This window comes from Lethenteron reissneri, chromosome 65, assembly GCF_015708825.2.
Source record: "Lethenteron reissneri isolate LAM-NWPU_2019-01 chromosome 65, ASM1570882v1, whole genome shotgun sequence".
NCBI classification, from domain to species: Eukaryota; Metazoa; Chordata; class Hyperoartia; order Petromyzontiformes; family Petromyzontidae; genus Lethenteron; species Lethenteron reissneri.
Window position 1 is genome coordinate 4,293,125 of NC_083843.1, and position 27,668 is coordinate 4,320,792.

The following is a 27,668-nucleotide window of genomic DNA, read 5'->3' on the forward strand; positions in this document are numbered from 1 at the left end:
TGCTACGCGGACCCGATCCAAGACCCCCCGGTTTTCATGATTCTCCTATGTTCCCACACGCCCACGCCACGTACTTACCCTTCCATCAGATTTATTTCTTGTTTGGGTTTTTTTTCGCCCTGGATTTCTCGACAGTCGGTCACGTTGTGGCAGTTGTCGATCGTGTGTGAACCACGGGATGTGGGCGGTCGCGCGTGCACCATCGTATTCACTTTTATATTTGCAAATAATGTAAACTTGTACAGGTGGACTGGGGTATTCATATGGGTTCTTTATTGTTCATTGATTGTTGTTTTGTTGAGGCATACGTGCTTGTTGTCATGTTGAAGGTTTTTAAGGGGGGGGGGGTTGCTGGCAGCCGAGATGACTGAGTGCTACGAGGGGGGGGGGGTAATGTAGTGGGTGTTGATAGCATTATACGCGCCAGCCATGGGTCAACAGGGGGCGACTGTGAGTCGGTCTGCATTAAGTAATGCCGTTAGGCCAGGGAACCCAGAGGGTGGTTGTGAACCAGAGGTATACACCTTAGGCCCCCAGTGGGGGCTGGGGGGGATTGCACAATAGTTCAGGTCCCTCCAGAAGGTTCCAGAGAATAGGCGTGGCCAGGGGCGGCGTGACCCTGAAACCATATATAAGCCGGACCTCTGGACGGGTCAGTCGTCAAACTGAAGACAAAAGAGCCAGCTTAAACTAGGACCCTGGGAACCCATGGACCTGATGTCCTTCTAAGGGCCGGGACTGAGTGGGCCAGTGGTCGGACCCTGGGAACCCCTGGGACCCGACGTCTTTCTAAGGGCCGGGACCGAGTAGGCCAGTGGCTGGGACCCGATGACCTTGGCTGGGTCGGGTCAGCTAGCCTCCCCTAGGTCCCCCTAGCCTGAGGGCTGATATACATAGAGGAAGTGGTCCCAGTGATGAGGACATGCTAGCCCAGAGGCTATACCTCCCCAGGGTATCGGGTGGAAGGGGCCGATACCCCTTTGTGTCAGGGACCTTGTGTTACCGTTATGGTTACCACTACACATATATACACATCTCATGTTTACATTCATTGTGGCAGCTCTTGACCGAATTCTAAAAAATGTCTCTTCTTGTTATTTTGGTCACTCAGGTCTCTCGTGGTGGGCAGATAGTTGGGGAGGGCCAAGCCACCAACGACAACACTTGGCCACATCTGCCGGCTGGGTCGTAGCTCAGTGGGCTTTCCCCAGGGCAGTAAACTTATAATTCTTCTCATTCTGAAGTGTGTGTAACAGTAGATGAGTGGGAGGCTGGATGAGTGAGTGAGTGGGTGTTTAAGTGGGTGAGTGTATGGGCGAGTGAGTGTGTGTGAGTGCGTGTGTAATTGTGGTGGTTAGCATGCTACGCTATTAACCTGGAGATACTAGTTCGATTCCTGCTCATGGCCAACACCAGTGACGATTATCTGAACTGGTCCTGGGCCTCCCCTAGGTCAACTCTGCCTCAAATGAGTACCTGGTGTGGTGCTTAATAACATCGCCACTAGAGAGACAAAGGCGGCCGGACGTGGTGCTGGCCACCCACCCCCTCGTGTGCAGTGCCAGCCTTCATAGGTGCTCGCTAACAGCACTTGCCCCAACAGTCTGTTAAGGTTAGACAGGAAATCTTTGTCTTTGTGAATTTTTGGAATGCTTTGATGATGTCTGCCGGCCGAAACCCCCTTGAAAAAATAACTTTTTAGCTCAATGGGCTCGACTCAAGGAAGTTAATTTCTGGATCTTCTGAAAACCCGTGAGGAGCAGCCATCAGGCTTTGTTTAGCTGCCAAGATGCCTGTGCATCGCACCACACTGTGCCTCAACACGTTAGAGGGGCATCGTGGTGTGATAAAGCCCGGACCACTTGGGGAGGGGAGGGGGATGTAGAAAGAGGTATGGAGGACGCGTATACAATAGCCGTACATGCGAATATGAAACAACGCAGGTGAAATAGGTGGTGGGTACGGCTGTGAATGCTCGGAATGGGACTCTCCATTCTCGGACAAGGTGAGAGTGAGAGACGGCGACATCACCAGCAGTGGGAGATGGAGGCAGGTAGAGTTGGTGATAGAGTCACACTGCTAACAAAAGGCTCACGATTCCAGGATGGGTCTCGGGAGTCGATAGACAAATTCCATCTCGGATGCCACAATGACATTCAAGCAGCTTGTCACATTGAGGTAATTACTCGGAGATAGAATTACAGGACACAAACTCTAAGGCTCACTGAGCTATGTGGCTCTTTGTCAGAAGCGACGTGGCTATCACAAATGAGAGCACAATGAAGTGGCTTGTGTGGAATTAATTGCAGCAAAATACTGTAAATGCATGATGTTGATTCTAAATGTGGAGGGTAAACCGGAAGTCCCAGATACAAATTCCCGCGACCAAGGGGAGAGAGAGAAAGATGCTAACTTTAAATATAAAGCAGCCGTAAGGCGAGCGAGATAACATTTCATAGCCACGCTAGCACCCAATTCATTGCTCTGTCTTACCATAAACACCAACTTGTACGCTGAGCTCTGGAAGGACCAGTTGATCTCTTGATACTCATCTCATAAATGAGCCACCGTAGCTGAGCCTCACCGATTTATATTAACACCAATTTCTTCAAATGTATATATTTGTTAAAATATTAGATTTATTTGATACATTTTGTTCATGTCAAGGTGTGTACTGTAACCATGTTAACCTTGAATCTGCTGTTTGCGCACCAAGGGCATGGGTTCACATTCCGTGCAGTGGTCTCGTGATGTCAGTTTCGACAATGAAAACATTTTACGTATTTACTTCCTTCTCCACCGTCGCTATAAGAGAGAGGTCCTGGTTCAGCGTCTCTCAGAGCCACAAAGCGAGATATCACAGTGAAGCCATGGGTCATGGCGAGCGTGACTCCCAGTGAGAGTGTGGATAGTGAGCTGCGCTGCTCCATCTCCCTGGCCACCTTCGTTTGCCCTTCCACGCTGAGCTGCGGACACTCGTTCTGCCTGCGGTGCCTGGAGGCTGCCACAGAGACGGCGAGTAGCTTCAGCTGCCTACAGTGCCCAGCAGCCTTCCCTGTGTGACCCCAGCTGAGGAGGAACATGGCCCTAACCAACCTGGTGGAGCAGCTCAGAGTTGGAGATGGGATGGCCACTGCCGTCTTGTGTGACATCTGCAGTGATGACCACACTCCTGCAGTGAAGACCTGCCTGAGATGTGAGATGTCCTACTGTTTTTCTCACTTTAGGCCTCACATGGAGAATCCCAGGTTGAGAGACCACGCTGTGGTGGATCCCACTGTGAGCTTGGACGAGAGAAGATGCCCGAATCACAAAAGAGAGCTGGAGTTCTACTGCACAGTAGACAGCAGCCTGGTCTGCTTTACCTGCACTATCGCAGGTGAACACATAGGACACAAGGTCCTGATGCTGAAGGACGAGCACGAGACACGAAAGGTGAGGCCCTTAGAGCGAGACACCATAACACGATCTGACCAATTCTGTCACTCGCCTACACAACTTCTGATAAACAATAACTATCGTGTGTTCATGCTCTCCCTATTGAATCTCTGTCTCTATGAAAAAGAGCCTCAAGATGTATTGAATCCTGGGATTTAATTTAACATAATTGCATATAATGTAATTAAGTGGACGGAGTTTTGAGACTGATATCACAGCCACTTGATAAACAATTAAATTAGATTTATCATGGGCCCGTGTGTCCGAGTCGGTACGGACACCAAGCCAGCACGGCTCCCACCGGCTGTTGCTACAACGAGGCATCAGCTTGCCCCCTCCCCTTGTCCCCCATCTCAGTCACCGTACAAAGGCAACGTGGAGATGAGGGCCTTCGCTGTGGAGGGGTTGGTGTGGAGGGAAGAGCAGTGTGAGGGGTGGCTCAGGGGGCTGGAGTCTCCCCCAGACGTCTCGTCTCTCACTACAGACACACGTAGGGGAGGAGACGCGAGCAGTGGAGGAGAAGAGGAAGAAGGCGGAGGAGTCCCTGAAGCAGATGGAGGCGGCTCGTAAGGAGGCGCAGGTACCGTGTGCGGGCCTGGCTCTTTGACCCCCGTGACCTCCACCCAGTGTGGAAGTCGTGGAGGTCGAAATTAATTCAAGCGAATTTAGTGCAGCTTCATGACTTTGACGCCTCTTACTAAAACTATATCATTCACTTTCAAACTCAACATTAACTACGAAGGGGTTGCACGTTTACGGCATTCGATAGCTGCATCGGCGAGTCTGCTACGAGGTCGGGTTACTCGGCATCGCGTTTTCAACTCCTGTGGCAAAAAAAATATCTAGAGAGTGCCACGCATTGTCTGAGTGGAGCTGTGGTGCAGCTGTTGCGCTGCACCGGAGGTCGCGCACCGGCACGGACGCAGAGGCACGAACAGCTGCACTTCACACTGTCCCTCATCGCGTCCCTGGAGTCTATTTAAACTGCAACTATTTTTTTTATTTTACCAAGTACGTCTTTACTGAACTAAAGTAACTATTTTCAGAAGCGACCCTGGCTGTCACAAATGATAGCAGCTAAACAAAGTGGCTGACATCATCAACACGTGAAAGAATATAGCAGCAAACCCATAGATATACAGGGTGTTTTAGAATACTGGACCAGATTTGAAATCGCTATATCTCTGCAACCACAAACCGCCCATGAATGAAACTCTTACCACTTGAAAAGGCGGGGCATAGAGTCTCAAATGTTTACTGCTAGATGCCTCTCCCACTACACAAACATCCCCTAGCCTCAGTCATTCGCAAGACACAGTGCCTCAACTTTGGATAGGTTGCACGGGACCCCAAGACTTGGCGCTAAACTCTTGGCCCCCAAGATCCCCAGACATCACTACACCGTGACTTTTTCTTGTGGGGATACGTCAAAGACCGTGTTTTTGTGCCACCATTAGCGACTAATCTGGATGACCTCAAAAACAGAATCACGGCAGCGGTGACTTCAGTGGAAGAAGACACTTTGAGAGGCGTTTGGGACGAATTCAACTATCGTCTCGATGTTGTCTGTACAGCAGGTGGAGGGCACATAGAGCATTAATAAAATGGTTAGTAAAACTTTATAACTCATTAAACCGTTTGAAACTTTTCGTGTAATTGTAACATGTTGCCATCGTGAAATATACTGCTTTGAAATTGGGTCCATAATTTTAAACACCCTGTACATAGCGAACCATAGAGATACAGAGACCCATAGTGACAGATAGAGAACCATATATATACATAGGGACAAAAGGAGATACATAGATACCCATCGTCTAAACTATTATTATTATTTTACCAGGTAAGGCCCCACTGAGCTATGTAGCGCTTTTTCAGAAGCGACCTGGGAATCACAAATTATAGCTCAACCAAGTGGCTTATCAGATGGAAATTGATAGCAGCCAATTACTCTGAATGCTTGATGTTGTTTCTAAATGTGGAGGGAAACCCCGGAGGACCCGAAGAAAAATCTAAGCGACCACAGGGAGAGAGATGCAGGCTCCAAATAAACCAGGCGAGGTAGTTAACATCTCGCCACATCTCGTCAAATCTCGTCAAACCCGGCCATCACAAATTATAGATCAACCAAATTGCTGACATCAACATGACGTGGAAATTTATAGCAGCAGCCAAATAATCTAAAAGCCTTTGGATTCATAGGGACCCATAGAGACCCATAGATATACATAGATACATAGGGAAACATAAGAGATAAAGAGAGGCCCTTAGAGACTGATGGAGACCCATAGATATATATCGGGACGCAGAGATACATAGAGACCCAGAGACTGTACTATTTTTTTTTTACCAGGTAAAGCCCACTTAGCTGTGTAGCTTTTTATTGGATGCGACCTGGCTAGCACAAATGATAGCTCAACCAAATGGCTGATATCATCATAATCATCACGTGAAAATGTATAGCAGCAGAAAAACATACATAGAGACCCACATCGATACCTAAACACCCATATACATACCAGACCCATAGAAATACCTAGACACCCATAGAGACACATAGATATACATAGTGAACCATAGAGACCCATAGACTAAACGATTTTTTTAATTTTACCAGGAAAGGCCCCACTGAGCTAAGTAGTTATTTGTCAGAAGCCACCTAGCTATTACAAATGATAGCTGAACAAAGTGGCTGATTGCAATGTGGATATTGATATCACCCAAATACGCTAAATGCGCGATGTTGATTCTAAATGTGGAGTGAAAAAAGAAAACCAGAGGCCCCAGAGAAACATCCACACAGCCACAGAGCGAACACACGAACTCCAAATATACAGGCGTCAAGGTCATGATAGAACCCCGACCTGCTGTATACCAGGCGAGGGAGTCAACATCTCATAGCCACCGTGGCGCCCACACGCACACACGGAGTGGCTCATGGCTCAGGGAGCCAACTGTGGTCCCCGCTTCTCCGCAGGTATCAGTGGCCGGAATCAGGGGTCGCATCACGGGCAAGTTCGCCCGCCTAAGGAAGGCGCTGGACGAGGATGAGAGGGAGGCTCTCCAACGCGTGGCCGTGAAGGAGCGTGAGCTGCTGTCCCGGATCGAGGAGGACATCGCTCGTCACAAGCGGGAGATTGGCGAGCTCCAGGCGGCGGCCACTCGCCTGCGTGCTCTGGAGCACGAGAGGGACTCGCTCGCCTTCCTGCAGGTGGGGAGCGCCTCTGTGGATTCGCCGTTTGGGTGTCCAGAACAACAGAGCGGGCAGTGGCAGAGGGACTCGTGGTCCCACGGTAGAGACTTCACTCATGATCTCTCTATCTCTTCCACAGGGGCACCTGGAGGAGATGTGCAGGTACAGATCATTAACGTCTCACGGTTAAACAACCAAAACGGGGCTGTGTGTGTTAGACGGGCTGTGTATGTGAGTCTTAGACACAGGCTGTGTATGTGTATTCGACATAGTCTGTGTATTTGTGTGTTAAACACACATGTTGTGTGTAAGACACGGGCTGTGTGTGAAACACGGGCTGTGTGTGAGACAATGGCTGTGTGTGAGACACGGACTGTGTGTGCTATGGATGCTGAGTGTTCCAATGCTGTGGTTAAACGAGGCTGTGTGTGATGCTGTTGGTGGTTGTCCCAGGAGAGAGACCCCAAAGGAATCTGCACCCCCACCTCCCACTTCACTGGACATCACCACGATCCGCTCCCTTGAAAAGGTCGTGAACAGATTCCTGCCTTTCGCTTGTGAGTTCCTCAGTCTTGAACGCGCATGTCCCGCTGTGTTGCACTGCACTTCTGTGCTCCCCACCTTCATCAACTTTTCATTTAATTTTACCAGGCAAGGAACCCACTGAACCATGTCGCTCTCTTTTGGAAGCAACCTGACTATCACAAATGACATCTCTACGAAGTGGCTCAACTCGTGGATATTTATAGCAGCAGACAAATCCTCTGAATGCAAATTGATTCTAAATGTGGAGGGAAAAACGCGAGGAACCAGGGAAAAATCCACGCCACACCACGGGGAGAGAGACGCAAACTCTGAAAGAGAGCGACATGGATCAGTGGGCTCTACCTGGTGAAATATAATTAGTTTAACAGTTTCAATATTATACTAAACCCTACTGCTGTGTACTGGGGCAAGTGCTGTTAGCAAGCAGCACATCAGCAGAGGGCAGTTCAGCGTGAACCATTGTTGTACTGCACATCTACGCATCTACGCTCACGATCCCCACCATCGCCAACGGGCACCGACGAGAGCGGTGAAGTATGGTCAAATAACCCCCCCCCCCCCCAGGAAACGCACGGCGCGTGGAGACGCTCATCCAGCAGCGGAGTGACGTAATGTCTGTGCGTGGATGTGAGTGTGGGAGGCTGTGGTGGCTATTGTACAGGAGTCGTGTTTGTAGCGAGACGCTGTGAGAGTGGCATTAACATAGTGGTGCTGGCATCATCACCACTGTTCACTACCACTCCACACACAGTCATATTAGTGTAGTACTATTTCATTATTTATTATTATTCACTAATTATTCACGAGGGATTATCAGTATGTGCACAAGACAGTCGCTTGTGTTGCGATATAAACGTCGTGATCAATTAATTTCCTATTTACGAGACTTTACAAAAAAAAACGAGTATGAATAGAGATACTAACGAATATTAGTTTGTGTACACAGATACTTACGAATATTAAAATGTGTACCCTAACACTAACGAATATTAGTATCTGTACATGATAATAACGAATATTAGTACGTGTACACTAATACTAACTAATATTAATCTGTATACTAATACTAACGAATACTAGTATGTGTACACTAATACTAACAAATATTAGTATTCATAATAAGGTTTTTGGGTTAGATCGCGTTATTTATAAATGTGTCACAACCCTCCACCAACCGACACGGCCAATCAGTAAAAATTGTGTCACGTTGACAAAAGACAAATAGTTCACTACTTTAGTGTTGAAGAGTGAATTCACAACATTTACAATTTGAGTACGACGTTTAGCTGGTAATTGCATTCAGCATCATCGGGCGATTTGCCAAAATAGTGTAGCCCTCCACCTGCACCCCGTCTTTAATATAGAACAGCAGGGTAACGTCATAATTTAACCCAATCAGGTGCAGATATCAGTGACGGAGGGGGCTTTTGTAATTATAGAATAGATTAGTAATCAGTTAATTTTCGATTTAAAGCTTTCGTGACTGCAGGGATTCATATTCTTGGTTCTTTCGGTAAAGTGACTTTACCGAAAGAACCAATAATATGAATACCTTAAGTGTTATGATTCCTCTATAAGGAGTTGAAATGGGTATTATTTAATAACTGAACACAATCACTATACCCAATCAGGTTCAGAAATCAGAAGTGGAGGAGGGGGGGGGGGTGTTGTAGTTATATATTATGTTAGTAATCAGTTAATTAGTATGTGTTTCCCCTTATAACCAATTGTAATTGTAATATGTATTATTTAACAATTCGCTTCCAGGCCGCAATAAGCCTGTAGCTGTCAGAGCGATTACAATTATTTGTATTTCTCTCAATTTAAATTGATTCTCTAATTAGTCTTGGCCTGTAATAATTATTTTACAGAACACTTCAACGTTATCAAAATCAATTGACTGGCCTCGTTGGCAAGCATGTTCTGCCACTGCCGACAGTTGTGTTTGAGATCATTGAATTTTTATTAGGTGTTCTTTTAGTCTCAGGCTGATGTTACATCCCGTCATTCCAATATAGCATCTGCCACATAAGCAATTAATACGATATACACCTTCTGTTGATAATTTAGGTAATTCGTCTTTAGTACAATAAACTAGTTTTTTATTTTGTTTACTGTACCAAATCTTACTTTAATGTTGTGCTTTTGCAAACCACGGCTTATGTGTCAGTTACTCCTGAGATATAAATGTATTAATTGTTTCAATAATCTGATGACTTTCAACAGTGTTGCTTTGCGATCGTGATTTGGCATTCAGTGCTCTGTTAATTTGAGCATTATTGTAGCTATTCTGTCGTAGTGCTTCTTTAACATGTGAAATCTCTCTTCCGAGACTTTCACCATCTGACACTGTCTTAGCCCGATGTATGAGCGTCTTGATAAGAGAGAATTTCTGAGCCGGGTGATGATGCGATTCTCCATTCAAAGAGACATCAGTGTGTAAAACAAAAGTGATGTGATGTGTTAACCACAGCCGAACGAATATTAATGTGTACACTAATACTAACGAATATTAGTATGTGTACACAGATACTAACGAATACTAGTTCTGTATGCATTTGGGATACACGTGATAATCAAAGTGTTACGTATTAACGTATCACGTCCTGCGGTATGACCACAACAACACAACAGACAACACAACACCAACGTGCGTGTGTACACGTTACGTGCACTTCTCGTGCCGCTACTGCGCACGCGTCGCCGTGACTGCTGTGCGAGCGTCATCACTGTCCTCACCACAGATGGATGCTCACCGACTCTGGACACCAACTCAGCCCGCGATCTCCTCCAGATTTCTTCGGATCTCAGGACGGTGACTCTGAGCAATGTCAGCCATTGTCGCCCCCATCATCCACTGCGCTTTGAGTACCGGCTACAAGCCCTGTGCTCTGATAGCTTCTCATCGGGTCAGCACTACTGGGAGGTGGACGTGGGGAAAGCGCTGTGGTGTCGGGTTGGAGTCGCGTACGGGACGATCCCACGGAGAGGGCGTGGTGATGAGTGCGGCCTAGGAGGGAGTGGCGTCTCCTGGTGTCTACAGAAACTTGGTGACAGCTTCTCAGTGCGGCATGGCGGGGTAGAGACCTCACTGTTGGTGCAGGAGCCTCCGATGATAGTCGGGGTTTATCTGGACTGGGACGCAGGGCTGCTGTCGTTTTACAATGCCCACTCCATGGCGCCGTTGCACTCGTTCCATCAAAACTTCACTCGGCCCCTACAGCCTGGGCTGGCAGTGTGGGGTAATGATGGTGCCTCAATGAGGATTCTGGATCTGAGTGGTGCGTCCTGAGAGAGGTGAACGTGAACAGCACAGAGGGCAGACGCCACGACGCACTGCGCTCATCACCTTCGTCATCGCCACGCGCAAGTGCCACGCCTGTGTGTGCTGGTAGCTCTCAATCACAACGGGGGGGGGGGGGGCTGAGCCTAAACAATCCTCACAACGTTCATAGGGGGGGTTGGGGTAAAATAGGTAACGCTGTGTGTGTGTGTGAAGCCAACGTGGATGTATTCACCCTTCCAGAGGAGAGTGACTGTAGTGTAGGGGTGCAGTGATTAGCAATGGTGAACTGGGATGTGCGAATACAGTCGTGGTATCATGAGTTGTGGGAGAGATACAACAATAATAATTTTAAAAAAGTACAAATGTACATGTATGACAGTGGCGTTGTAACGCTTGTATCTACGATTCTACAATAAAAAACACAAAACACAAACAACAACGTAGTTGTGCACAGCGTCATTCATTCTCACTGCATCCCGCAACGCTGTTCATGAATTAAACACGAGGACCAAATCCTATACACAGCCACTGCCAAGCAAATTAAATCTACAAATTAATAAACAAATAAAGAGATGGTGCCAACAATGTCCGGAACTGTTCAAGTCATCTGCTGCGGCTGCGTCATGGGCGTGGTGACGTCACCAGACACACACACCCCCTCCCCACCGCGGTGATGACACCACGCACGCTCCCCCAACGCAATGACGTTATCACGCACGATCCTCCAACGTGCCGACATCACCACGCATGCTATCCAAACGCGGTGACGTCACCACGATGGCTCCCCCAACGCGGTGACGTCACCCCCCCCCCACGCCCGTCCTTTACCACTGCACCATCTTCTTCTTGGTTCTTTCGGTAAAGTCACGTAGAAGGGAAGTAATAAAATAATAAAAATAAAATATAATAAAATAATTCTCACGACGTTTCGGCCACAACGCAAGCAGCCGTCCTCAGGTGAAGAACAGGTCTGTCGAGAAGACAGAGTCCGAAGGTTCCTCTACTTTTTATTCATTTATTTACGATGTACATATTTTTCATGTTATATATTAATTGCGTGTTGTTTCACTTTTTTTTCCCATTCAGTGTTAGCTGCTTAGGTCGTGATGGGTTTTTTTCAATTATTGTTCTATGTCCAGGTCTGTCCAGGCGACAGCGTCTGAATGAAACAGCACACGTGCTTGGAGCATATATATAAGCTGGGTTGGAAGGGGGGGAAAGGGCGCCTTGACACAAGAATTTGCATATCAAGAGGAATTTATCATATTTATGGGAAATGCAGGTATGTGATTAGTACTACTTATGCCCGTGCATTATGCAGGATTAGCAGCATCAACGGGAGGGGATATGGGAAATGTAGGTATGTGATTAGTACTACATATGCCAGTGCATTATGCAGGATTAGCAGCATCAAAGGGAGGGGATAGGGGTAGCATTAATAAAGGGAAGAAGTGTTAATAGTATGTAGCTGCAGTAACTAAAACCACCACGTAAACAACTAAAGTATAATCTACATAGTATCATCAGTATACTAAATATACTCTACAATAAGCTGAGTTACTAACAGTAAGTAATACATTACAATTCTACGTCGTAAAAAAATATAATATGCTTCAATCTAAACTTTATTCTCTTACATCACACGACCAACTCAACATTAAATTATATACTGTATCGCTATAAACCACCTTATACATTGTAATATTACACTATGTATTATTCTACCCACCCTAATGTATATCACTCTGCTGTATATTCACTATAAAATTACGATACTATATATTACTTTGTACATTGTATTAAGCATATAAACAACCACCACAACCACCAACAACAACCGGCATTCGCCACTAAATGGTGGTGACGTCACCACGATGCTTGTGCCAGGCCATGTGCACCTTGAGGCCACGTGAAGTGTCGAACGCCCGCTTGCAGGAGATCACGGGGCAGACCCAGGTGCCATGGGTAGACAGACTAAGATGACTTAGATGAATGGCTGATGCACCACCTGTGCCCCCTACTGTGCCAACTTGCTGTGCTATAGCCACCCGGCGTTAAGCTCATTGTTGTGAGCGTCGCTCCTCCGCCCTCTTTTGTTGGTGGAGGGCAACTTCTTCCATCTGCCCAGTATCGTCCTTCACGAGCCTCCTCTACTGAGGCCGATCTTGACACTGCTGGTACCAGTCATCGGCAAGTCCATTCAGCTCCACATCCTCCTGTACCACGTCAATCCATCTCTTCTCTAGCCCGTGCTGCGCCCGTTTAGCCCCCTCAATCCGGCCGTACAAAAGCTGTTTAGGCATGCGGTGGCTGGGCATGCGGGCTACATGACCCAGCCCACGCAGCCTTGCCTGCCGGAGGAGCTCACCGATGGGACTTTGCCCAGATCTTTCAAGGATTTGTGAGCTCCTCACACAATTCAGCCTGGTTAAACCCAGGATGGATCGTAGGGAGGCCAGCGTAAATGTTTCTAACTCGCGAAGATGTTCCATTAGGGGGGTCCACGTTTTGCAAGCATAGAGAAGGGAGGGAATGACCATGGCCAAGAAGACCTGAAGCTTCGTGTGGAGCGACAGACCAGGCAGCTTCCACACAGCGTTACACAACCGATTAAAAGATATTGCCGCTCGACTGATTCGGAGTGAGACCTCCACTGCCAAACCCGGAGCCGGTCATGAGCCCACTGCCCAGGTATGAGAAACTCTCCAATCTCTCCACAACTGCCCCATCACCGATTGGGAGCCATGGGGGTGGAGTGTCCGACAGTACAAAATACCCAGGCCGGTGCTTAGTTTGGTGGGGTTGATGGTAAGGCCCCACTTCTTAGTGGCACGCTCCAGATTCAGCAGTAGCGTCTCTAACTCCTCCTTTGAATGAGCAGCAATTACCAAATCATCGGCATACATAACGTAGTTGACCAATAGGGAGCCATCTTTTGACCGCACCCGGGCATCGATCAGCCTCCCATTATATCTGTACCAAATGGAAAATCTCCCGGTACAGCTATTGAAGGCTTCACGAACCTCCTGGTCAAAATGGATGTCAAATAATGCGGGAGCCAGAGGACATCCCTATCGCACTCCAAGGTGTACAGGGAATGGCTCTGACTCCTGGCCACATAGTTTTACCTGGGCCCACTTACCTTCATGAAGGTCCTTAATGATCGTGAGCAGAGGGTCAGGGACTCCAAAAGTAAGAAGAACAACCCAGATCCCAGGTCTACTAATGATATCATAGGCCTTGACCAGGTCAATAAATCAGAGATGTAGGTCTTGTGGGAATTCCCTACACTTCTGCTGTAGCAGATGGACAGAAAATATTTCATCTGTGCAAGACCGCCCGTTTCTGAAACCACATTGGGGGTCTACAAGCCTCTCCTCAGCGTGCCTAGCAAGGCGATGTTGAAAAATCCTTGCCAGGACCTTTCCCGGCACGCTGAGGAGTGAGATGCCTCTGTAGTTGTTACAGTCTGTGTGGTCCCCCTTCTTAAAGAGGGGGATCACCAAGGCATCCTTCTAATCCTGCTGAACCGATCCAGTGGTCCAGACCATTGTTATGATGTCATGTAGGGCAGTCTGTGCACAAACGCCACCCGCCCTCATCATTTCGCTTGGGAGATCATCTCTGCCCGGTGCCTTTCCTGGTCTCAGACTCTGGATCGCCTTCAGTACTTCCTCAACAGATGGCACCTCAGCCAGCCACTCACAGGGGGTGACTTCTTCTTCCAATTTTTGAGGCACCGCAGCCTCAGCAGGCTCATCCCCACTTTGTGCCACGATTTTTTCCTGACTGAGGGATTTCACCTCCTCCAGGACCTCACAGAAATGCTCAGCAAATCTGCACACCTGTTCCTGGGGGTCAGAGATTGGATCACCGTTTTTCCCCTAATGATGGTAATAGGCGTGTCGTTGCAGGTTACTTTTTTGATGGCGTTAAATAGGGATTTTTGATCGCGGGCCACTGAGGTAGACTCCATCTTCTCAGCAACCCGCGACCACCAACCATCATCGCAGTGCCTCGTGGCTCACCGAACCTCCGAGCGAAGGCTGCGGTAAGCCTCCTCATTCTCTAAAGTGGGATGCTGTAGACGATTAGAGTGGGCCTGTCGCTTTTTCTCAACCATCCTGAACAGCTTCTGTGTCAGCCAGGGTCTCTGGGAAGGTCTGAACCGCGTAACCCAAGGAGCCATTGCAGCTGCATGAGTCACAATCCTAAAACTCGCCCATTTACCCTCGACATCAAGAGGAATGGGGGACGATGCCAATCCCAGCCGCAAGCGATGATGAAATTCTCGCTATCTTTCATCAGATTCCTGAGACCAGGCCACCTTAGGTTGGACTGGGGTATTGGGTGTACACCCACCACCAGAGTGGAAGAATGGCAGGCGCTTCTTACAGATGACTAGTGGATGGTCAGAGGGCAGATCAGCTCCACAGTAGGTCCTGGTATCAAAGACATGGGCTCGCATCCGCTGATCCGTCACTATGCAATCCAGCAGATGTTCTTGCTTGGACCCGGCATGCATCCATGATGTTGTGTGGATGTGAAGATGCCGGAACAGCGTGTTGGTAATTATTAGCCCATGGGCTGCACACAAATCTAGCAGGCTCCTACAGTTGTTTTTGAGCTGATCTGACCCATGCCTTCCAATCACTCCAGACCAGGTACCAGCATCATGACCAACTCGGGCATTGAAGTCACCCAACAAGATGACTCTGTCCCGAGGGGCCACTTTAGCCAGCACCTGTGACAGGCGGTCACCGAAGGCATCTGACTTATCGGCCTTGCCTGCATCCCTCCACGGATGTTCGTCTTTGGTGGGGGCATAAATAACCACGACCACCACTCATCGCCTCCGTTTTATGGGAAGGCGAGCCCAAAGTAGCCTGGGGCATACAGCTTCCCACACCTCACCGCCACACTCCCATGCCCCCTTCATTCTTTTATTCAGAAGAAGAGCCATACCCTGTTGTTTGGCAGTCTCCTGCTCCGAGTAGAGGACTGTCCAGCCCGCATGGTGACAGGAGCCAGAGCCGGTCCACCGGACCTCCTGAATGCCACAGAGATCCAGGCGATACCGGTCCAACTCCCGACAGAGAAGTGGCAGCCTCTCCTCCGCAGTGAGCGTTCGAACATTCCAAGTGGCCATCCAAAGTGGTTTGTCGTTGTTTTTGGAGGAGCCCAGAGGGTAAAGATTCAAAGGTTTGTACACGAAGCCATACAAATATACAAACACAGACATTATTTCAACCGTGATGATGGGTACAAACTTAGTAATCATTGGAAAGATGTTATTAACCACGCAAAAAAGACTTAATTACACTTTTTTGGACCATCTTATCTGACAGGCACTATTTTACTTTACTTTACCGAGTGTTTAACAGTAATCTCTTCATTGTTCAGCCAGCATTGGTATAAACAATGGCATTTCCGTTCGTTTGTATCATTGTATCAGGCCTCCCCCTCCCCCCTCTCTGTCCAATGCGTTGGCGTGTGCAGCAGTTTGTCTCTTGCGCACAATCGCTTCCACGCCGTCGCCCACCCTTTTGGCCCCGCCCCCCTCCCTCCCGATACGTTCCATTCATTGGCTACCACATTCTGATGAGCCCCCCCCCCCTCTCCTCCCCCCCCCCCCAGCTCGCTTTTAAGGGATTACATCTTGAATCATTGCCTCACTTGATGCAGCTAATCTGGCTGTGACGGTCCCACCTGATGACAGAGACTTGTGTTGCCTCCGAAACGTCGTGATCTTTATTTTATTCTATTTTTATTAATTTTGATGTTTTACCTACGTGACTTTACCGGAAAAAAACTAAGAATATAGATTCAATCTCCTGGCTCCACCAGATGGCCAGGAGACGTCATAGACGCCTGGCCCCCAGGGGCCTACAGCACAAGCTTATTAGTTAGATATTTTAGTCGTGGTTTAGTGGTAATTTAATGAAGGTGGATGGGTTACCAGCCCCTCGCACCCGTCCAGAGCCCCCATTTAGCTACTGTGGTGGTAACAGATGCCATGAGGGGAGAGGTCCAATCTGAATTGGCCCTCCTCCCCACAGCACTGTCCACGACAATGTTGCCCGTCTGGTTCCACGAGGAGGTAGGGGGTACCACAACCACCACCACCACCACAACCACCACCACAACAACAACTACCACCACCACAACAACAACAAACACCACCATGCCTGAAATTCACAGGCAACAATCATTTATATATTTAGTTTCATATAAATATGTATTAATATATTAATATACTTATTTATTTGCATAAATACATATAAATACACATGTATCTATTTACAAATGCATACACATATTTTAATGTATATGTTCATGTGGACGTCCTGTGGGCAGGGCGTGCTCGAGACGGCTCGTCCCCCCAGAGACGGGTGACAATCCCGGTGCGGTTTGAATGAATTTACTCAATTGCGCGAACGCCACCCACCTATTGGACATCACATAACGTACGGGGTAAATCACTGCTGTTGAGAATATATGTTTTAATCAAAGAAATAACGTGTGACAGAACCCTCTGCGTGTAGGCACACGAGCTACAACATCAAAGTGAAGGAGTGTGCGTGCGTCAAGGATAATGGACGTGAGGGGTCGTGAGAAGCAATGCTGCATGAGCTGCTCACAGTGCAGCTGCTCGAGTGGATGAGAGGCGAGTTTGATGATGAACCCGAGTACCCAGACACATCTAACGCGATGGAGCAGATGGAGATGAATCCACTTGCTGTACTGCCATCTGCTGGCAAGCCAGGGTAAGGTGATCTCAATGCCCAGTAGGTTGTTGGAGGGCAAGAAGAGGTTGGTTGGAAACTCTGTAGAGAAGTTTATGAATGACAACAAAACAACCGAAAGGTTTAGCTGGTGGATTAAACCGGGGTAACGATATCGAGAGAGATCGGTTAAGTTGGGGATTTCTGCTGTGGACGGAGCTATTCATCTACGAGCCACCCATTTCCATGCACACAGTAACTCAGAATAAATAATTTATAGAAACCACAGGCCATGCGGGCCATGGGGGTTGTTTGGCCATGCTTCACCACGCCAGAAAGTACGGGTTGGTAGTAGACGTGGGATCTATAGACAGAGGTAAATGTTGCAGTACAATATTGGATTGTTCTGGTCTAACCTGTCCTACCCACATCAATGTCCAGCCGAGCAACCGGAAAATAATTTACAAACGGAGGCAAGGCACATATAGGGCCACACAGAAGGTTTAACCAACCCGCTTCATGTACAACATCTGGCCTCTTTGCAGCCTGGACTATTTTTGAGTTTCACAAAAAAGCGTGATCCACAAACCACCCCCCCCTCAAAAGGCTTCCACTCAGATGGGCTCCATCGAGTGATGCAGATCAAAATGATGGCGAAGCCTCTTCACTCTGTGCTCGTGTTCTACGCTTCATGAATTGTAATAATCTTAATCTTGATTTGAAGCTTTCGTGACTGCAGGAATCCATACTCTTTGGTTCTTTTGCTAAAGTCACATAGGTATAAAAAAAACACGACGTTTCGGGGGCAACACAAGCGTCAGTCATCAGGTGGGAAAGCAAGGTCTGCTGTTGATGCACTGTTGTGGAGAGAGTGGAGAGTTTCCCATACCTGGGCAGTGTGCTTATAACCGGCTCCAGTTTAATAGCAGAGGTCTCACTCCGAATCAGTCGAGCGGCAGTATATTTTCTTCAGTTGTGTAACGCTGGGTGAAGCTACCTGGTCTGTTGCTAAGCACGAAGCTTCAGGTCTTCTCGGCCACAGCCATTCCTTCCCTTCTCTATGCTTGTGAAGTACCCGGGACCACGCCACTGGCTCGGTCCTGCGCGGCCCTGATAAGGGCGGCGTCCCAGGGGAGTCCAGGGCCTAGCTGGTCGATCTTCCGTCTTCCCCTATTTACTCTAAGACTGAACCCCGAGCTCTCTGGCTCATCCCCTTTTATACCCCCCCAGAGGATCACAACCCCCCCACGGGCAGCCCCCCCAAGCCACCCGGTGCGGACGTCGTTGCGGGCACCTCCCCGTGTACTGACGGAGCCCCGCCCACTGTGTTTGTTACCCGTTTGATCCTATGCATACAGCCCTACACAAACAGCCCCTCTGTAACAGCCCTACATCACCCCCCCCTGTACAGCTCGCAGCAGTCCCGGCTGCAACAACTTCAATAAAGGTTTATTAACCCCTTGACCTCCGCGTGTGCCTAAAAAAAAACAATTTTAACCATAACGTGAAGAGAACAACAACAAGAACCAACAAACCCCGAAGGGAAAACAACCCGACGCACCCCCCCTGAATAAATACGAATTCCGTAAGAGCGACGTATATACAATTTTAGCAAGGAACCCCTAGCACACACGCAACACAACACAACACAATGTGGCAGGAGCACCCCACCGACGCAGCACCCCGCAACCGTACACGAGAGAAATAAATTTCCTTTTAATGCATCACAAGAGTCTGCGCATTTTTGCGCGCGTCCTTGCTGCAGGCCCGTCACACGGGGCAACCCCGGATGGCGGACCGTCCGGTGGCCGCTGTCCATTCTGCAGTGAGTCCGCGCTTGACGTCGCGAGACCCTCGGCATCCCCCGCAGAGGGGGTTGGGTGCGAGCCCGTCAATCCCGGTGCACCTGTGGGCGGGACAGCCGGCAACACGTCAGGCGAGAGCAGCAGAGACGGACCCTTTGAGTCGGCCAACCCCCCACATGCTTGGCCACGCGTGTGTGGAGTGGGGCCTCGCACCGCAACGAATGGTTTAAGTCTCGAGGGGTGCACAAACCACCGGCGCTTCCCCCATTTGATGCGAACGCACTGAGGCCGCAAAACCTCGACCACCTCGACAGGACCCCGCCACGGCCGCACCAGTTTAGAGGATGTCGCGAGTGGTACCTGGGGGCAGTGCAGCCATGCCCTGTCCCCCGGCTTCCACTGCAGCACGTGCGCGCGACCCAGTCTGAGGCGCTCATTTGCTTTCTGACGCTGGTCGGAATTTAGCATGGCAGCATCCCGTGCCTCAGTCAATTTAGCAAGGTTGAATTTAACATGGTCAACTAATTTAGTTTTACCCAGCGGCGTGGGGATCTGCAGCTGCGCCCGAACAGGTCGGTCAGGATCGCGGCCATACATGAGGAAGAAGGGTGAAAATCCCGTTGCAGCATGGGGGGCCAATCTGTATGCTGCCAAGACCCCTTGAATTTGCAAGTCCCAATCGGTCTGTGAGTCCGAAACCTGCTGTGACAACATAGACGAGATGGTGCGATGCAGACGCTCGACCATCCCGTCAGTTTGCGGGTGATAGGGGGAGGTACGAATTTTTTTCGTTCCCAGGAGCTCACAGACCTGTTGGAGGAGTTTTCTGGAAAAAAATTTACCCTGGTCGGTCAGCAGCCGCTCCGGAGCACCTTTGTCCATGACATAACCTTGGACAAAGGCGTCGACGATGGCTGCTGCCGACTGATTGGCCAGGGGTCAGGCCATAGGCCAGCGCGTAAAGTACTCGACCCCGGTTAACAAATATCTATTACCCCTAGGGGTGGCGGGGAATGGGCCCAGAATATCCAGCGCGACAAGTTCGTTCACTCTGGAGACCCTGATAGACTGCAAAGGCGGGTTTGATTCTCGTGCTGGTGGTTTTCGCTGCGCACACCGAGGGCATGAAGCCAACAGATCTGAGACATCCCTTGTCATGCCTTGCCAAAAGAAATCACGCTGGAGCAAGGCGAGGGTCTTTTGGGTACCCAGGTGGAGGAGGCGCTCATGAGCAGCCCACACCACCCTACCCCGTAACCCAGAAGGGACCACCAGCCGGTGTCGGTGGGATTTTCCGTCCCAATGCATCAGCAACCCTGCGTGCATTTCCCATGCGTCGGCATCACCCGACCCCCGCCCCGCCTCCCCGGCGCGACGACGCAACGCGAGGAGGGAGGTATCCTCCATCTGGAGGCGCCCCCATTCCTGAATGTGCAAACCTAGCAGGGAATCTTTCCCCTGTTGTTCAATAGAATTTGGAACAATTGTCTCGCCGTCGGCGGCGGCCGCAAGGACCGGAACCGACATGTCCCCTGCTGGCTTGCAACGTCCCGACCCCAGGAGGCATGCACATTCGGAGGTGGTTGGCATGCGCGACAGAGCATCCACGTTGGTGTGGCGAACACCCTTACGGTAGGTGGTTTCGAAATCAAAATCCTGGAGGATCTCCAACCATCGGGACAATTGTCCCGATGGCTGTTGAACTCGCAGGGCGTACTGCAGTGCCGCATGATCTGTGCGGACGGTGAAATGCCGACCGTACAGATATGGGCAATACTGTTGGATGAAATAGACAATTGCCAACAGTTCCCTGCGGGTGACACAATATCTTTGCTCCGCTGGAGACAACACCCGACTGCCGTACGCAACCACCCGTTCGACGCCGTCAACCACCTGGGAAAGCACGCCCCCAATACCCGTGTTGCTCGCATCGGTGTCGAGCAGAAACGGTTTTGAAAAATCGGGGTAAATCAAGGGAGGAGCTTTTACCAGGGCATCCCGAAGGGAGCAAAAAGCAGCCTCCTCCTCCTGACCCCAGTGGAACCGAACCCCTTTAGATGTTAAGGCGTGTGAGGGTTTGGCAATCGTCGCAAAATCAGCGACGAACCGTCGGTAATATGACGCGAAGCCGATGAAACTCCTGACCTCTCCCACCGAGGTGGGAGTCGGCCAGGAACTGACACACTGCGTTTTGGCAGGATCGGTAGCAATACCCGAGCGCCCTACGATGTGGCCCAAATAACGCACGGAATCGCGTAACAAATGACATTTTTGGGGCTTTAACTTCAAATTAGCAGCCCGCATCTTTAGGAAAACCGCCCGCAACCTCTGGAGATGTTCGTCAAAAGTTTTACCGAAGACGATAACGTCATCCAAATAAATCAGGCACGACTCCCATTGCAATCCAGCCATAACCAATTCCATCAAACGCTGGAAGGTTGCCGGCGCTGAGTGTAAGCCCATCGGCAACCGGTTGAATTGGAACAGGCCGTGCGGTGTACGGAAAGCAGTTTTAGGTTTCGATTCATCATCCAGAGGAAGCTGCCAGAATCCCGAAAGCAAATCCAGCGTGGAGAAGAATCGCGCTCCCGCCAAGGCGTCCAGCGATTCGTCCATCCGTGGGAGCGGGTATGCGTCGGCAACTGAAATTTTGTTAAGGCGCCGAAAATCAACGCAAAACCGCAACGAGCCGTCCTGCTTTTTAACCAGGACGATCGGCGCTCCCCAAGGGCTGGTAGAGGGAGAAATAATGTCGGCGGCTAACATGTCATCAATAGCCGATTTGACATGGTCCTTTTCGGCGGGACTCAACCGAAACGGATTCTGGCGTATTGGCGCGCTGTCACCCGTGTCAATATGGTGACGCAGCAGAGTGCAACCCAAATCGTATTTGTTCCGACTGAAAACGTCGGAAAATTCCTGCAGTAGCGCTCTAAGCTGTTGGCGTTCAGAATTTGACAGGTCCGTCGATCCCGCACAAAGCGCGTCGAGCCACCCTTCATCGCTGTCCGAACGTGGGTGCGGCCGGGGAGCAGTGCCGACATGATTTGCAACTGGTTCCTCGCAGGGCACCGGCGTCGCGTGCGCAAGCACCGTCCCTTGAGGAACTACAACAGTTTGCGATCCCACATTGAGGACCGCGATGAAAGGGTCCCCGTCCCCCCTCACGACGGTCAGGGCCGGAATCAAATGCGGTCCACTAACCCCGGCCCTAGACAGTCCTAACAGGATTCCCTGGGCCCCGATGCCCTCAGCGAAGGGCCGACGAAGTCTTAGAGGCACTAACATTTGAGCTCCCGGCGGCACACGAACCGTTTTAACGACGGACGCTGGTATAGTTACGAACGCCATCCGAGTCGCAGTAGGAGAAGGCAGGAACGCCATGCACCGTCCCGACGGGAGCTCAATGCATCCCTGGTCTATTAAAATACGAATCGGCATTTTACCCAAGAAGTCCGTCCCCAGCAGGCACGGAACCGCCAGCGAGGAGGAAACAAAAATCGGGCCCGACAATTTGATATCCCCGATACAAATTTGCGCTCGAATCTGTCCAATGATGCCAAGGGAGCCCCCGTTAGCAGCATAGAATGGGACGTTAACTGGCAGTAAGGGACGGCTCTGGACAGGTAAAATGTTGTACATTAAATTTCGATTTAAAGCTTGTCGCCTCGACGGACCTGGTTTTCACCTGAGGACGGCTGCTTGCGTTGTGGCCGAAACGTCGTGAGAATTGTTTTATTATGTTTTATTTTTATTATTTTATTACTTCCCTTCTACGTGACTTTACCGAAAGAACCAAGGAGAATGTTGTACATTAGTTCGGAAATGATGGTCGCCGATGCCCCTGTGTCGACCAGGATGCGTACCTCAACGCCGTCAATGTGTCCCACGACGGCCGACGACCCCGACGACGCGGCCACAACGCGATGGGCCAACACGGACCACTGCCTGGGCTCGATTCGAGTCCCCACAGTGGTGCGCACTGACCCGTCGCGATGCAACGTCGGCTCCCCATTCGTTGTGGTGCGAGAGTGTGCGACAGGTATGTACTTAGGCAAAACATGTGTGGTGCCGCGACTCGCCGGATCATGTTGATGGAGCTTGGGAGGAGGAGGAGGGCCGGCGTCCTGATGAGGCGTCGTCCCGCGCTGTCGAGGAGAGCGGCACCCCGAGGCGACATGGCCTCGGACGCCACAGTTGAAGCAACACGGGAGCGCCGGCGGCAATGACAGACGGTCGAAGCGGCTCGACCCATCCCGGCCCGACCGTGCTCCCGTCCCCTGCTGCTGACGATGGTCGACGGCGAAAACCTCCTCTGCCGGGAGGGTGGCTGCCGCCACCGCACGCCCGGCCGCTGCCCTGCTGGCTTTCCGCCGCTGTGACAGCAGGTTGGCGTGGAGGAGCCGCGCCGCCTGGAGGGAAGTCATCTCCGTGTCCTCCTGTGCAACGACGGCGATGTCCAGGTCGTCTGCCAGCAGGAGGATTTTTTCAGTCACCATGGCGTCGACGCCGTCCTCGTCCATGCGAGGGAAGGCTGTCTTGGCCAACGCCAGGAGACTCGTTCTGTATGCCAGGGGCGACTCCTTCGCGCCCCGCTGGCGGTCGTAAAACTGCTGCCTGCATTCCGCTGAAGGTCCGTAGACCCCGGCCAGCAGCTGCAGCGCCATTGGTAGCGTAGAGCGCTTCTCCTTCAGCGCCGATGTGAGGGCGGCGAGTGCGTCGCCGTCGAGGAGCGCCGGCAGCGCGCAGAGAGCTTCAGCATCCGACCATTTAGCCATTTCTTGGTGGGCGAGGAAGCGTCGCCGGAAGCCGCCCCAGTCGCCCTCTGCGCCAACAAACTCTTTAAGCGGAGGCAGTCTTTGGTGCAGCGCAGCGGTTGCTGTGGAACCCCGCAGGCTGTTGTCTCCATGACTCGGCTGTGTTTCGGCGCGAACGGCAGATGGAATCGCCTGTCGCAGCCGTGATGACGCGCCCTCCTCTGGTGCTGACGCGGCAGCCCCAGCGAGGCCGATGTCGGACCCGAGGTTCAGGCTGGCCACGCCCCGAGCAGCCGCCGCATCGATGGCGGGAAATTCAAAGTTTGAATCTTCGGAAATGGCGGGAAGGCACTCCGGACGCCGACTCCCCTCGCCCCGTGGTGGACCACCAGCCCCCAGCCGTGTGATGTTCTCCAGTGTGGCGGCAGCGGCGTAAAGCAGTTCAGCCAGCCTTTCGTGAGCCAGCCTCAGCCCGTCTGTCTGCGGCCCCTCTTCATGCCGATGCTCCGGTAAGAACGCGTCCGGCCCCGGCTGCACGATGTCTTGTTGAGCCGTCTCGGGCTCGACAATTTCAGCGGCGTCCTCCATTTGTGGTACTTTGGCCCGAGCTGATTGGTGCGTGTCCATGTTCGTAGTTCTTCTGACACCAGATGAAGTACCGTTGAGGACGCTTGGACACCGTTGTAAGGCACACGTATTTATTTATACAAGTAGTCGTACAATACTAGAGGGGTGTATCGGCCCCCTCACCCGGATAGCTGGGAATATTCTATTAGCTACCCCTGACCTATCCCTAGTCCTCCACTAACGGGGAGGCTATCTGGCCCGACACTGGTCAGTCGGGCTACGGTACACGGAGTCCCAGAGTACTAACTCTGGTTCACGGGACCACGCCACTGGCTCGGTCCTGCACGGCCCTGATAAGGGCGGCGTCCCAGGGGAGTCCAGGGCCTAGCTGGTCGATCTTCCGTCTTCCCCTATTTACTCTAAGACTGAACCCCGAGCTCTCTGGCTCATCCCCTTTTATACCCCCCCAGAGGATCACAACCCCCCCACGGGCAGCCCCCCCAAGCCGCCCGGTGCGGACGTCGTTGCGGGCACCTCCCCGTGTACTGACGGAGCCCCGCCCACTGTGTTTGTTACCCGTTTGATCCTATGCATACAGCCCTACACAAACAGCCCCTCTGTAACAGCCCTACACTTGTGTAATGCGAGCATAAATGAGAAGGCCGGATGTGACGATCCGAGAGGGAGGAGTCGGGGTCACGTGGGAGAGGGAGGAGTCAGGGTCACGTGGGAGAGAGGTTATAGGAGGGAACCAGGAAGAGATCTGGGAACTCGAGGGAGTGAAGAGGTAAGACCACGTCGGGTGGCCGCCGTGCCCTCAGCCGCGAGGCTGATAGGGCTTGGCAGACGGCGCCAGCTAGCGGGGTGCGGAGAGACAGCAGAGTGCGCGGGGCGCACAGGGCATGCGAGGTTGCACGGGGCTAGCAGAGTGGCTAGCGGGACCGTGCGGGTTGCACGGGGCTAGCAGAGGGCTAGCAGAGGGTGCGAGGTTGCACTGGCAGCAGAGTAGCTGCAGAGTATGCGGGAGCACACGGAGCAGCGGGGTGGCTGCAGAGTGCGCGGGGCGCGAGGAGAGACGACGCTGGCTGAGGAGGAGGCCAGCGGGGTGCGGAGGAGAAGAACATCAATAAAGGACCAACGGAGACCAACATCGTGTGAAGGAGTCCTTTATTACACTTGCAAAACGTGGACCCCCATAATGGAACATATTCTCTAGTTAGAAACATTTATGCTGGCCTGCCTACGATCCATCCTGGGTTTAACCAGGCTGGATTGTGTGAGAAGCTCATAAATCCTTGAAAGATCTGGACAAAAACCCATTGGTTAGCTCCTCCGGTAGACAAGGCTACGTTGGCTGGGTCATGTAGCCCGCATGCCCAGCCACCGCATGCCTAAACAACTTTTGTTCCGATTGAGGGGGCTAAACGGGGAAGAGATGGAGTGATGTTGTACATGAAGATGTGGAGCTGAGTGGACTTGCCGATGACTCGTACCAATATCTGCCTCTGTAGAGGAGGCTCGTGAAGGACGCTACTGGGCAGGTGGAGGCAGTCGCCCTCCAACAACAATTGACGGGGGAGGTGTGACACTTACAAAAACGAGCAGAGCGCCACGTGGCTAAAGCACAGCAAGTTGGTACAGTAGGGGGCACAGGCGTTTCATCAGCCAGTTGTCTCAGTTAGTCGACCTGTGGCATCTGGGTCTGCCCCGTGACCTCCTGACAGCCGGCGTTCAACACTTCACGTGGCCTCAACATGTACATTGCCTAGCACAAGCGTCGTGGTGACGTCACCACCACTTAGTGGCGAATAGCGGTTGTTGTTGTAGTACTGTATATGCTTCTGTGTCTCTGTGTAGTACTGTACACAGAGCCGGCCAAGCCACTAAGCGACCCTTGCAATTGCAAAGGGCCCCGTGGCCAGCAGAGGGCCCCCTAGAGTCACGGCTAGCTAGTGGGTGAAAAAAATCATACATCAAAAGTAACATAAAATAAATAAATAAAAAGATATGGGCCTACAGCGCTCTTTATCAGGCATCATGATAAGCACAGTTGTTATTTATTTAGTTCTTTATTATGGCGAGTTCCCCGCTAATCTTGACCCTGACTGACCCTATGATGTCACTCGTCACCTGGTCAGTGTCTGTCACAGTCAGACTGTCAGTCAGTGACTCTGACGTCGACGATGTCTGACAAGAAACGAAAATATAATTCTGACCATGAAAAACGACAAAAGAAGAGGCTGGAAGAAGAAAATAAGCAAGAAGATAAAGGTACATAAACCTGTAGGCTTCATTTTCCGATACCTGTATGGATAATCTGCAGTCTAAAAGTCTTATATTAACATTAGCCTAAATCGTGCTTGTATTAACTTTTGTTATGCTACAGTGGTTTACGTAAGGGATAATGTATAGCGAGGCGGTTGTTATAGCGAATAACAACCGCCTCGCAGCTCGCTATAGATTATCCCGCTTATTACATGGCTACCTACAAAATTAATACATAATTTGACACAAAATATTGATTTAAAAAGGAGTTTATTGATTTAAAAACGATTGTATTGCTTCCACTAAAGAAAATAGTCTGTTCCGCATCCATAGCAATGCTCTGTTTTTTATGGCAACGGTGTGTTATAGCCTACTTCGCAGCGGTCTGTTATCAAGACATAACAGACCGCATTCTACATTGGAATTCAACCAAGCCATGTAATAATTGCTAATAACATGCTGCATAAAATTGGTTTAGTATTATACAATTTGCTGTGATGTTAAAGCATTTAACAGAACAATTTTGTTTATTTGGAAAAATTCAAACATTTAAATGTTCTATTTATTATTTTATATAATATTTTATTTAAATGTTATTCTATTTGCTCGATTTCATTTAAATTATATATAGGCTGTTGTTTGTGCCTCTTAAACTCTGGTGTCAATTAAAAATGTTTCTTTGATGGTCAGTGAAAATCACTTTATCAGTCTTTTTATTCAGCAAGTTCATCAGTGTGTGTTCGTTGTACTGCACTGCCATTCAGCTCAGTGGTATCATAATTTTCCTGTTAGACATCAAACATGGAACTCAACTCAAGAACTCAAGGTCTTTTATTGTCATTCTGTACATGTTGCCACATAAGAACGAAATACGTACTCAGGACCAGCAGAGTAAAAAAGATAATTAACATAAAGTATACATAGAATAATTAAAACATAATAGACTAAAATTTTTAAAAATAACATAGTAGATATAATATGTACAGTATAGTTATAAGGTAGTCATTGCTTTTCTTTAGGCCTTACTTAAAACGGTCAAAGGGGCCTCCAACCAAATTTTGCTTAGGGCCCCCAAAGGTCTAGGGC

General features: G+C 50.1%; 1 protein-coding gene across 2 annotated transcripts; it reads left to right on the plus strand.

Annotated features, from left to right (window-relative positions):
• The first annotated feature begins 1,979 nt into the window (after positions 1-1,979).
• LOC133359521 (tripartite motif-containing protein 14-like) lies at positions 1,980-10,872 on the plus strand. 2 transcript variants are annotated; one of them, XM_061577940.1, is made up of 6 exons: positions 1,980-3,435; positions 3,902-4,018; positions 6,416-6,649; positions 6,771-6,793; positions 7,085-7,188; positions 9,922-10,872. In XM_061577940.1, exons 1-6 carry the CDS (start codon positions 3,082-3,084, stop codon positions 10,467-10,469), a joined length of 1,380 nt encoding a protein of 459 aa, XP_061433924.1. In that variant the 5' UTR covers positions 1,980-3,081; the 3' UTR covers positions 10,470-10,872. The 2 variants fall into 2 exon arrangements, with proteins under 2 accessions (XP_061433924.1, XP_061433925.1); XM_061577941.1 differs by having other exon boundaries at positions 3,091-3,435; positions 3,796-4,018; positions 9,922-10,611.
• Positions 10,873-27,668: the final 16,796 nt, after the last annotated feature.

Bases quoted from the DNA above. Each gene is read 5' to 3' on its own strand.
- LOC133359521 (XM_061577940.1), top strand. From the start codon at position 3,082: ATGGCCCTAACCAACCTGGTGGAGCAGCTCAGAGTTGGAGATGGGATG. The intron at 3,436-3,901 runs GTGAGGCCCTTA...AGTCTCCCCCAG, and splicing joins ACGAGCACGAGACACGAAAG to ACGTCTCGTCTCTCACTACA. The intron at 6,650-6,770 runs GTGGGGAGCGCC...TCTCTTCCACAG, and splicing joins ACTCGCTCGCCTTCCTGCAG to GGGCACCTGGAGGAGATGTG.